Below are 12,791 nucleotides of genomic sequence, written 5' to 3'. Positions count from 1 at the left end.
GTCCTCACCCAGGAGCTCCTCTTCATTAGACTAAAAACATTAACTCTGCTCTCTTTGTACAGCTTCTGCCACATCTGTTGAGTTTTGCCAGCAATTTCTGTTTTAATTTGGAGTATCGCATCTGGAATCCTAATATATTGGGAAACCTCATTTGGGCAGTAAGAGTTTTCAAATTCTTCATTTTACTGTTGTTGGCATTTAGAAATTCAGTAGAATTCTTTGAGAAGGTAACGAGCCGGGTAGATAAAGGGGAAACAGTGGATGTAATATATTTGGATTTTGTGAAGGCATTTGATAAAGAATGGCACACCAGGATACCTAATAAGATAACTGGGCATGGTGTTGGAGGTAATATATCAGCAAAAATAGAGGACTGATGAACCAGAATAAATCAAAGTTTGGATGGGGGGTGGCATTGTCAAGATGACAACCTGTAACTAATGGTGTGCCACAGCGATCTGTGCTGGAGCTCCAATACATATTAATGACTTGAATGAGAAAAGTTTGTAGATGACACAGAAATGTGTAGAAAGGCAAGAGATAGGGATGACATACAGAATTTGCAGAAGGCTCTAGAAAGGTTAATTTTATAGATTTCCAGGAGACCCCTCCTTATTCTTCTAAACTGCAGTAAATATTGACCTATCTGATCCAGTCTGTCCTCATGTCAGTCACCTACAAGTTCCCATCCAAGCCACTCATCATCCTGACTTAGAAATATGTCACCATTCCTTCAGTGTTATTGGGTCAAAATCCTGGAATTCCCTCTTTAATGACATTATGGGTCTAATTATAGTGAATGGACTGTAGCTGTTCATAAAAGACAGCTCACCTTCTGAAGGGTAACTAGGGCTAGGCAATAAATGCTGGCTAGCCAGCAATACCCATGTTCCATAAGTGATCTTTTTTAAATGTCTTATTATCTTAGCAATCAGTCTCATTTTAGAACCTGAGATAGTAGGAACTGCTGATGCTGGAGAATCTGAGATAACAAGGTGTAGAGCTGGATGAACACAGCAGGCCAAGCAGCATCATAGGAGCAAAAAGGCTGACGTTTCGGGCCTAGACCCTTCTTCAGAAATGGGGGAGGGGAAGGGGAAGGGGGTTCTGAAATAAATAGGGAGAGAGGGGGAGGCGGATAGAAGATGGATAGAGGAGAAGATAGGTGGAGAGGAGACAGACAAGTCAAAGAGGCGGGAATGAAGCCAGTAAAGGTGAGTGTAGGTCCCTCCCTAACTCCCCACCTACGCTCACCTTTACTGGCTCCATCCCCGCCTCTTTGACCCATCTTGTCTACTCTCCACCTATCTTCTCCCTTATCCATCTTCTATCCACCTCCCCCTCTCTCCCTATTTATCTCAGAACCCCTTTCCCCTCCCCCATTTCTGAAGAAGGGTCTAGGCCCGAAACGTCAGCTTTCCTCCTCCTCTGGTGCTGCTTGGCCTGCTGTGTTCATCCAGCTCTACACCTTGTTATCTTGTTTTAGATCCATCTTGCTTTGATGTTGTAAGTATCAATAAGCAACACACCTGTCAAGATGTATACATTACAAATTACTGGACACATTTCTCCAAGTTCAAAGTACATTGGGCTTTATCTATTCTTACTCATGTTTCGGGTAGAATGTGCATTCATGGATATTTTGTTTGTTTCGGATAATAACAAATACAGATTTAATGCCAAATATAATAGATTACTGGATGGTGGTCAATCAACCAATTCAATAAAAGGTACACAGACCCGTAGTGACCTCTAGCAGCGCAGTGGTAGTAGACCTTCCTCTGAGCCAGGATGCCTAGGTTTATGTCCCATTGTTCCTGAGGTGTGTAATAGCAACTCTGAACAGGTTGATTAGAAAATATCGACACAGAAATGTAATGACCAGGTGTAAAGACGATATATATGAATAAAGGGATGTATGTGTTTCTATAAATGAATACTTCACTTTGTTAAAAATAAAAGCATTCCTTTCAAAAATTATCAAAATACTTTTGGTACCCTTCCTTTTGCTTGCCTAATAGCAATTAGTAAAGCTGTACTCCTCTCTTGTGCTCACAGGTCTGTGCTGATCACCCTGACCAGTGTTGTTGTTGTTGTCATCACCACTGACTGGATCAGTTGGGACAAGTTGAACCGAGGATTTTTGCCAAGCGATGAAGTCTCCAGAGCCTTTTTGGCCTCTTTTATCCTTGTCTTTGACCTCCTCATTGTCATGCAGGTACTGGTCAAATCTTCAAAAATTATCATTTGTTTTGCCAAAATCATTTTATGTTTAACTCAGTTTGCTAAGCAAATGTGATAGATCTACAAACAATTCTCATTCAAGTTAAACAATGTAGCTATGGAACCTGATTGCTACAAACAAAGGTGGTAATCTTGTGATAGACAAAATATGGTTCTGTAATAGGGTCATCTGAATTCTGTATTATAGGAAAAATCTCTTCACAAAGCTCAGTAGAAAAGGCATATATATGTGCCTCTGACGCCCAGCATCATAAGGAATTTAGTGCATTATAATGCATGGAAAAGAGCTTCTTTTCAATTTTAAGAATCAACAATTTGAATTAGAACTTATGAAGGCTACAAACACATTTTTAAGATGAGAAGAACAAGCAATGAAAAGAAAGTTGGACAAAAATATTTCATTTCAACAAGGTATCACACTGAAAGGAATATGTTTCTCATTATATCCATCTTAAAGAGGGAAAAAAATCTGTCACTTTATTATTATACATAACAGAAGTAGGTTTTGAGTACAATATTTAGCAAAACTCTGTGTATCAAATTTTCATGTGGCATGTATTTTATTGAGTCATAGAGCCATAAGTTATATAGCATGGAAAGAGACCCTTCAGTCCAACTAGTCCACATTGACCACATTCAAAACAATTACTTATTTCCCCGAGTTCTCTAGCCCCTATTTCTTCACAGTGTAAACTGACACAAAATATTCGTTTAGTATCTCTGCCATCTCCTGAGGTTCAACACATAGACAACCTTGTTGATCTTTAAGGGGCCCGATTCTCACCCTAGTTGTTCTTTTGCTCTTAATGTACTTGTACAATCTGTTTGGCTTATCCTTAACCTTATCTGCCAAGGCTGTCTCATATTCCCTATTTGCCCTCCTGATTTCCCACTTAAGAATGTCCCTACACCCTTTATACTCTTCAAGAGATTAATTTGATCTCAGTTATCTATATCTGACATATGACTCTTTCTTATTCATGACGAGAACATCGATATCTTTATTCACTCTTTGTTCCCTACTCTTACCGGCCTTACCCTTCACTCTAACAGGAACATAATGCCTCTGAACTCTCGTTATCTAATTTTGAAAACCTCCCACACGTCCGCGAACAGGCTACTCCAATCAACTTTTGAATGTTCCTTTCAAAATTCAAAACTTTATGGAAGGCCTCTCCTTTTTGATAACTATTTCAAAACTAATAGAATTATGAGCACTAGTCCCAAAGTGTTGCCCTACTAACACTTACCAGAGAAATAACACACTTGTGAAAATATTTTCATGTGTTACATATTTTCAACAAAGCTTGATAGACAAGTGACAATGTTTATTAAGTACATAATCTTGATGTGTTTCTGAGAATTAGTAAGTGACAGCACTTTTCTAATGTTTATTACCATGCATGCTTTTATTTTTGTTAGTTATTTCATTCAAGATACCATGCATAAATGAACCGTAAATGCAGAAAACTACAAGGTCTATATTATCCCAAGTTTTAAAATTCATCCCTACGCTTGTTGACCTGACCTCCTTTAGAATGCTTGTTAAGATTTACCTCTTTGTCTAAGCTTTGGTGATCTATCATGATAAGTCCTTTAACTCAGTGGCAATGTTTGTTTTTAATTACATGACTGTGAAATTCTTGGGACAGCTTATGATAAAGATGCAAGTTTTTGTTGCGTTATGTGCTCACGTTTGGCGAATGAATGACTTCCGCACACCAATACTAGCTTCCTTCTTTATTAATTCTCCAACCAAACTGCATCATTTCAGAGTATCATTTATAGTGTGACGGAAAGCTTGACATTGCTTTGAAGCAGACAGCAGAATTTTTGATTTCTAGAGGCTGTTAAGGAGTATAGGGAGAGAGTTATAGTCATAGAGCCATACAGCACGGAAACAGACCCTTCACTTCTACTCTTCCCTGCCGCCCAAATTTCCCAAACTAAACTAGTCCCATTTGCCTGCGTTTGGCCCATATCCCTCTGAACCTTCCCTATTCATGTACTTATCCACATGTCTTTTATTCAGTTACCCACATAAGTGCTGATAATATTACTTTATAATACAGAGCTGCAAGATTCAGAAAGAGATTATTATAACAATAAATAACCAATATTTCATTGTTATAAATACTTGCCATTCAGAAACCTTATTGGAGGAATAGTTCCATTTCTATTGTTAACCTTGCAGCAGCAGATTTATAACAATCTTTTAAATTATAATAATCTTACCCTAACCCTAATCCTATAACAAAATAATGAGTAAAATCAAACCTCCCTCCTGTCCTCTAATTTCTCTTATTCTGAAAGAAGAATAGGTTTATATAAGAGTCGACTGGATACAGTTCCTTCTCAAGGGTATGGCTTGTCAATTCAGACTTGAGTTTGAACTTATTCCCATCCTTCATGTTATTTGAACATGCAGTATCCGTTGCATTTGGGAGATGGTGAGCATCAATAGACTGTCTTTGTTCTATTTTTCTGTATTTCTTTTTCTACATTTAGTGATGTTTGGATTATAATTCTAGGATACCGGGATAGAATTACTGTAGCATATTCCGGGGCTGGTTAGCTCCATTGGCTGGATGGCTGGTTTGTGATACATGGTGATGCCAACAGTGTGGGTTTAATTCCTGTAGCAGCTGACCTTCCAATGAAGGTCCTACCTTATCAACCTCACATTGTCTAAGGTATGGTGACCTTAAGGTTAAACACACCACGTCATAAGACCACAAGAAATAGAAACAGAATTAGGCTATTCGGCCCATCGAGTCTGCTACACCATTCGACCTTTGATCCTTTTACCAGCCTTACTACTAAACTACAGTTAGTTATAAAGGATTATTCCTTCACACTGAGGCTGTACCCTTGGGTCCCAATCTCTCCAACTGGTGAAAATATCTTCTCCACATCCATTCTGTCCAGGTCTCTCAGTATTCTATAAGTTTTAGTAAGATCCTCCCTCATCTATTGAAACTCTATCAAGTATAGACCCAGAGTCCTCAACTATTCTTCATTGAGTACATTTAAGACTGAGATAGATAGGTTCTTGATTATCAAGAGGATCAAGGGTTACGGGGAGAAAGCAGGAGAATGAGGTTGAGGAACTTATCAGCCGTGATTGAATGGCGGAGCGTACTCGACGGGCCGAATGGCCTAATTTGTGCTCCTATGTCTTATGGTATTATGGACTACTCCTCATATGATGAGCCCTTCATTCCTGGGATCATTCTTGTGAACATCCTCTGGACCCTTTACAAGGCAAGCATATCCTTCCTCAAATACAGAACCCAAAACTGCTCACAATATTCCAAATGCAGTCTGACAAGAACTTTATACAGCCTCAGCAGTACATCTCTACACTTGTATTCTAGCACCCTTGAAATGAAGGCTAACATTGCATTTGCCTTCCCAACTGCCATCTGAACTTGCATGTTAACCTTAAGAAAATCCTGAACCAGGACTCCCAAGTCCCTTTGTGCTTCAGATATCTGAAGTCTTTTCCTGTTGAGAAAATAGTCTCTGCCTCTACCTTTCCTACCAAAGTGTGTAACATCACTGTCTCCTACATTGTATTCCATTTGCTACTTCTTTACCTACTCTCTTAGCCTGACCACATCCTTCTGCAGCCTCCCTGCTTCCTCAACACTACCTGTCCCTCCACGTATAATTGTGTCAACTGCAAACTTAGCAACAATGCCCTCAGTTCCTTTGACCAGATTGTTAATGTATAATGTGAATAGTTGTGGTCCCAACATTGACCCCCGCAGACCTCTACTAATCACCAACTGCCATACTTAAAAAGACCCCTTTATCCTTACTCTATGCCTCTGCCAGTCAGAGAATCCTCTATCCATGCCACTACATTCCCCCTAACACCACGGGCTTTTGTCTTATTTAAAAGTCTCCTGTGTGGTACTTGTCAAATGCCTTCTGGAAATCCAAATAGATCATGTCCACTGGCTCTCCTTTATCTAATTTGCTTATTACCTCCTCAAAGAATTCTAACAGATTTGTCAGGCATTACCTCCCTTTGATGAAGCCATACTGACTCAGCCCTATTTTACCATGCACTTCTGAGTACTCCTCAATCCCATCTTTTATAATGGATCCTGAATCTTACCAATGACTGAGGTCAGTCTAGTTGACCTATAATTTCCTGTCGTCTATCTTCCTCCCTTCTTAAATAGGAGGGTTACATTAGCCATTTTCCTGTCCTCTGGGACCTTCCCTGACTCCAGTGATTCCTGAAATTCCCCACAATGCTTCTAGAATCTCTTCAGCTATTTCCTTTAGAACATTTTTGGTGTAGTCCATCCAGTCTGGGTGATTTATTCATCTTCAGATCTTTTAGCTTTCCCAGTACCTTCTCCTTAGTGATGGCCACTACACTCATCTCTGTCCCCTGAATCTCTTGAAGATATGGTATGCTGTTGGTGACTTACACCACAAATACTGATGCAAAGTTTAATGAGAGAGCTGCCCTATGGTCCTCTGGCAATTTTACCTGTTTACTGTAGCACATAAGACCGCAATAGATGGCAAATTTCATGCTCACAACAGATGAAACTGCAAAAAGGTATTTAAGAGGCAGCATCAATGATTTCTCCTTTCAATCTATTTTAAAGGCATCATTTCAAGATAGCAGCAGTTGTCTCTTTAGAACAAGAAAACCAACAAGCTAGAGTAAGGGATTTTTATCCGGAATTCCACACACACTTAGGGCCAGATTTCACAATGATAAAAGAGATCTGCAGCTCAGCCAAAATGTGACAGAGACCTGAATCCACAAGTCCCATCTTTAAATGCAGTACACAACACTTTTGCCAGGGTGGAGGATGGGGTTGGGTTCTGGTTTGCACATCTGTGATTTATGGAGGAAGTTGCAACTGCCTTCGAACCGATCCAGCGCTAGCGAAGCCCCGGAGCAGCTGCCATTGGAGTTCCTGCCCCCAGCACACTGAACAACCACTGCCCACCAGGTTCAGCTTTCATGGCTGATCTCAAGACTAGTACTTCTGCCAATTCTCTAGCCCAGAGTTAGCTAATCATTCAGTTCTTCCTTTCTGCACTCTGCACCATGGTAGTCCTGTGTTAGGTTGTTACTCCCTGTCAGGGCAACAGACAAAGGACAAAACTAAGCATACTTATTCCTGCTTCCCTGCCTCACTGTGTGCTCCAACTAGAGCCTCAGGCATGCCAGGAGTTGCAATCCTTTGACCAGATTTGGCCTCTGCTTTTAAAGCGGAATGTAGATTTGCTCACATTTGCAGATGATGCATAGATTTTGGGGCGTCTTTAGAATCATAGAATCCCTACAGTACGGAAACAGGCCTTTTGGCGCAACAATTCCACACTACCCCTCCGATAAGCATCCCACCCAGACCCATTCCCATACCCTTTCCCTGTAAACCTGCATTTCCCATGTCTAATCCACCTAACTTACACACCCCTGGACACTAAGGGCAATTTAGCATGGCCAATCCACCTAGCCTGCACATCTTTGGATTGTGGGAGGAAACTGGAGCACCCGAAGGAAACCCACACAGACACTGGGAGAATGCGCAAACTCCAGACAGTCACCTGAGGCTGGAATCAAACCCAGGTCCTTGGCACTGGGAGGCAGCAGTGCTAACCACTGAGCCATTGTGCCGCCCAAGGGCAAAGGTGATTTAGCCGCTGCAGATTCCCACTCTACCTGTGCTTGTAGCTAAATGGCCGGCTTAGCTCCTGGCTAACAGTAACCTCCTTCACTTCCTCCCTCCTCAGAATATTGATGGTGGGAGATGCAAACGCAATGCCATTGAATGTCAAAAGGTGATTGGAATCTGTCTTGTTGGAGCAGGTCATTGCCTGGCACTTGTGTGGCATTACTTGCTGCTTATCAGCCCAAACTTCAATGTTGTCCGGGTCTTGTAGCTGGCAGACACTGCTCCATTATGTGACACAACTTCACTGGTATTGAACACTGTAATCATCAGCAGACACCCCACTTCTGGCTTTGGATGAAGGCAAGGTTATTGATGAAGGAGCTGAAGATAGTTGGTTTTAGGACAGTGTCCTGATGAAGTTAGGGACTCTTGTTGTGTAGTGGTAGAATCCCTACCTCTGGGTCAGGAGGCCTGGGTTCAAGTCTCTTCTGCTCCAGAGGTGTGTAATAATATCTCTGAATAAGTTGATGAGAAAACATACGTGCTGATCGTGTTGAAGCTTATGGGGTGTAGATGAAAGTGGAGCTGAAACCTCAATCAAAATAGCACGTAGGAAATGGGCACTCCAGATTATTTGGCCCCTCAAGCCTACTCTGCCATTGGCTGATCTTCTACCTCAACACCATTTTCCTGCACTATCCCAATATGCCTTGATGACTTTAATGTCTCAAAATGCATTGTTTACTACCTTGAAAATATACAATGACTGAATAACCATGACACTCTGGGCTAGAGAATTACAAAGATTCACCACTCTCCGAATAAAGAAATTTCTCTTCAATGATAATTATTATGGATTGTCATGAATAGCAGGCTTGAGAGACTGAATGGTTTACCTCACTATGTTCTCGTGTGTTCCTGCAGCACTGTTCTGGGGCTGAGATAATTAGCTTCCAACACTCACAACCACACCCATCTCTGTCATTCACTCATTTTGCAGACTTGCTTACTTATTTGTTTCCCTACCTGTCCCATTAAAAAAACAAAATGAACTTTGAATCAGAAATGCAATCAGAAAATAATGGAAATGTACAGGAGGAAAATGAAACTGAACGTGGTGCCTTTCCAATCCAGTTTAAATTTCTTACTAACATCTATGCGAACATACCATTGAGTAAATGTCCCATTTGTTCATTCAATGTTCAGTAAGGGAAACCATGCCTGGGGTAAAGAGTACAATATAAATTGACAAAATAAAAGCTCCCTGATTTTTAATTTTTCATCCAGAACTGTTCAGAGAAACAATCAAGATTTCTTTCCTTGCTGTCAAACCTGAGGAATAATAAACAAAAATGTACTTTTCTATAATTTGCAGTTTTAAATTGATTGTCATTAGAAGCTTTCCAGCTAACTAGTTCCATGAAGAATGTCACAAGCATCCATCTATACATATTTGTGATTGAAAGCATGTTAATATATGACTGCTGGTTCAGAAAATGGACATAGTAACAAAGGATCAAAAAGTTGAAGGGAGTAAGAAATTACAAATGAGAATAATGTGACACAGCATTTCAGAAATTCGCACAAGTCTTGATTTTTCAATCAAATACACTGCCCCATACAAGTAGCACAGACCTGTAAAATTACCCTCGTTATTGTGTCAATTTGAAACCACCTTCCAGAAGTAGAAGCCTTTTCATTTCCAGTTATGGTGACACAATAGATATTTCAATAAGATGTCTTGACAAGAACCAGGTCAACATTATCTTGACTTCATGCCTTAGACTTACCGATATGAGAAATACGGGAATAAGGTTATACTGACTTTCGTGTGGATTTTAATAGCATTGAAGATTTTAGCCACAGACTGGGTACTGATAGGAACAGTAAAATACTGTGTGATATTTGATGCACAGACTGAGTTGAGTTAATAAATGTTCGTTCTCAGCTTTCTCTTTGGGCTCCTTTCAGTTTAACGTTGGATTAGGTTTGAGATATGCTAATGACTATAAGTAATTAAATACTGGAAGACTCAATCAGTTCTCAATAAACCTTAATCCTCATTAAAAATACTTCTTTAAATTGGACACCTTTTTGCCTCCGGTATAGGAGATAAGATAGAGATTGCTTTTGTGTGGTCTGAAGTTCAGTGGAACATCAGGGAGAATCAGACTGAAATTTGGTGGGAAAAATGTAAATTAATGTTTCTAAATAAAGATATTTTATGTCAAAGTTCTTTTTTACTAAGAATGCAATTAATCTAAATTTAGCCTACTTTAATACAGTCAGGGCTCAAAGTTCCAGATTTTTCATTATATCCGAGAAGGAGATGGTGAAATGTTTGTCTCTCTACATGATGTTCTGTTACGGTGTGATATAAGGGCTGAGATACAACTAACACCTGATGCAAATGTCAGTGATACAACCTCGCAGAAAAATATAAACAGTTATTGTCAATTACTATAAATATATCCTCTCCATATCCTGTTCTGTTCCCTATGTTTCTGCACCATATCTCCTCTTAGTTCACCATTGATTCACCCTACATCTGTGAGGATGCTTTTGTATTGCACATGTCTCAGTAAGTTATGAAGGTCAAATTAATTTTGATGTTTTAAAATTGACAAAATATACTGCAGAAAGATGGCCACCTGAGGATGACTTCAGTTCTCTTGTGGATCAAAACTCCTTCTCTGTCTTGAGAAAATCCTTTCAATAGGAACCCTTTCGGACTGATGTTGATTCGGTGCCCTTTAATGAAATTAATTCATAAGGGTATTGCAAATTGAATAAGTCTTTCAAAATAAACATCCTGGCTTTCTCAACTGAGAGTATAAAACCCACAAAACAACACCCCACCCTGCCCCTCCCAAATTATTTGGAAAAGTATTCTGGAATCCTAAAAGGTCAATCTTTCAGTTTATTTTTAAAAATGGTAGAAGCTTGTTGATCCCACTACAAGTCATCAAGCAGCCAATTAATAGCCAGCAAATATTTGTAAGTGAGAGAAGGTTTTCACCCACAACCTATTCCAACTTTGACTTCGCCTGAGTACCAACCTCCTGGAAAAATGGTTGCAAGATTTTTTTTTGTGCAGCTTATTTAGAACTCACTCATTTGTAAGACTTACACTTCAATTAAAGCATCAACTTGTTTAAGAAATGATATGTCTGCCACAAAGGAGACTTGGTCAATTATAAATTGTATTGGTTTTGTTTTATTTTCATATATATTAAATATTTACATTATTACAGCGTGTGTGAGTTGAGTGAGATGTCAGGTTTGAGACATACAGGGTAAATATGTGATACTGAATAAACTTTATTTTAATAGTTCTCAAAGGGCTTGGAGTTGCTATGTTTTAACAAGCACAATCACTTAGAGGGTAAGAAACACTCCTGACATACCAAGTGTATTGATTACAGTAAAAAGAAACACACACATTCAGTCAGTAACAATAGCAACGCTTTGCTCAAACACTACACTCATACAAATCCAGAAATGGACCAGGCTTGAATTGAGAGAAGTGGTATGAGAATTGCTGGCAGAGGTAATGTCAAAAGGTGCTGCTTAGTATTGTATTAAATGTGGATTGAGAATGGTGTCAAAACCTTTGCATTACAAAGGATTCCTGGACTGAAAGACCCTCGGAGTACTCATTAAATCCACCTAGTAATTTATCCACTTAGGAAGCTAGGACTTTGCTGTTCATGCTCTTAAAGCATTTTGGTGTAGAGCTCTGCTTTGAGCACAATGAACAGCCTCTGTGCAAATTGTGCTTGAAATTGCATCCATTTGAGAAGTGTTTTTTTTTCTTTTGAGTTTTTCCTCAAGCTCATTTATAAACTGTCAGGTGTAAAATCTGCCATGAACTGGTGCAATTGGATAGCATTTTAAAATGGTTTTTTTTGGAAACAAGAATTTGCTTTAAAACTTGTTATTTTTAAAAGAGGTAACCAGGTAAAGCTTGATTACTGCAAACCAATAAAATATATAAACAAAACCATTACCCGTTAGCAACCAGATTTTTAAATGATTGTGAAGTTGGGTAGAGCGCTTGTGAATTGGAAGGCAAGGTTTTGGATTTTTTTGTAAAAGTGATGGGGGGGAAGAGTGTGTGGTCCCTTTAAGAGGTGACGTGCTTTTCTAAGCTTGGAGATAAAAAAAAGTCTGCAAGCAGCTGCAGATGCACAACCAGTTCTGAAATTGAAACATATGTGGTTGGAAACCTGGGCTTGTTTTGATGTTAAGGCAACCAGCTTGAATATCAGCCAATTAATTTAAACCAGGCACTTAGAGACTTAAAAGCCAATTGAATTTAAATCTGATGATGTTGACAACCTAGGACCAATCCTATTATAAGATTGGTCATCTTCTGACTGAAGAATAGCGGAAAAGGCCCAGAACATTCTGGAAGAACCATCCCGACTGTAGTTTTGAGAGTCTAAGTCATCATTTATTTTTTCTTATTAGTTTGGTTTATATAGCTGGACTTGTATTTATTGGAACAGCATATCTTTGTAATTTTATTTTACTCAGGAATAGTTAGTAGCTGGGGGGAATTGTTTGGTTAGTTAGTAGTTCTGTTCATTTCTTCGCTGTTAGAATTAGATAAGTAAATTGTTACTTTTGCTTATAAAGTGAGTATCAGGGAGTTGAGATAACAAAGTGTACAGCTGGATGAGCACAGCAGGCCAAGCAGCATCAGAGGAGCAGGAAGGCTGACGTTTCGGGCCTAGACCCTTCTTCAGGGAGTTGATTTCATTTAACCATATCCTCTGTAACAAAAAGAACATGAAAAAATATAATCAGAGATAGTAGGAGCTGCAGATGCTGGAGAATCCGAGACAACAAGGTGCAGGGCTGGATGAACACAGCAGGCCAAGCAGCATC

The 12,791-nt window shown here is 39.5% G+C and overlaps 1 protein-coding gene across 1 annotated transcript in view; it reads left to right on the top strand.

The window, feature by feature from the left end:
- The window catches only part of LOC109918294 (transmembrane protein 117-like), an 80,708-nt gene that overhangs the window by 12,872 nt on the left and 55,045 nt on the right, over positions 1 to 12,791 (top strand). Inside the window, exon 2 of the mRNA XM_048607956.1 lies at positions 2,059 to 2,218. Coding sequence (XP_048463913.1) covers positions 2,059 to 2,218 — 160 coding nt within the window. The remainder of the gene's footprint in view (positions 1 to 2,058; positions 2,219 to 12,791) is intronic.

This window comes from Rhincodon typus, chromosome 18 (genome assembly GCF_021869965.1).
Source record: "Rhincodon typus isolate 14 chromosome 18, sRhiTyp1.1, whole genome shotgun sequence".
Classification (NCBI taxonomy): Eukaryota; Metazoa; Chordata; class Chondrichthyes; order Orectolobiformes; family Rhincodontidae; genus Rhincodon; species Rhincodon typus.
This window is presented reverse-complemented; position numbering and strand designations above follow the sequence as displayed.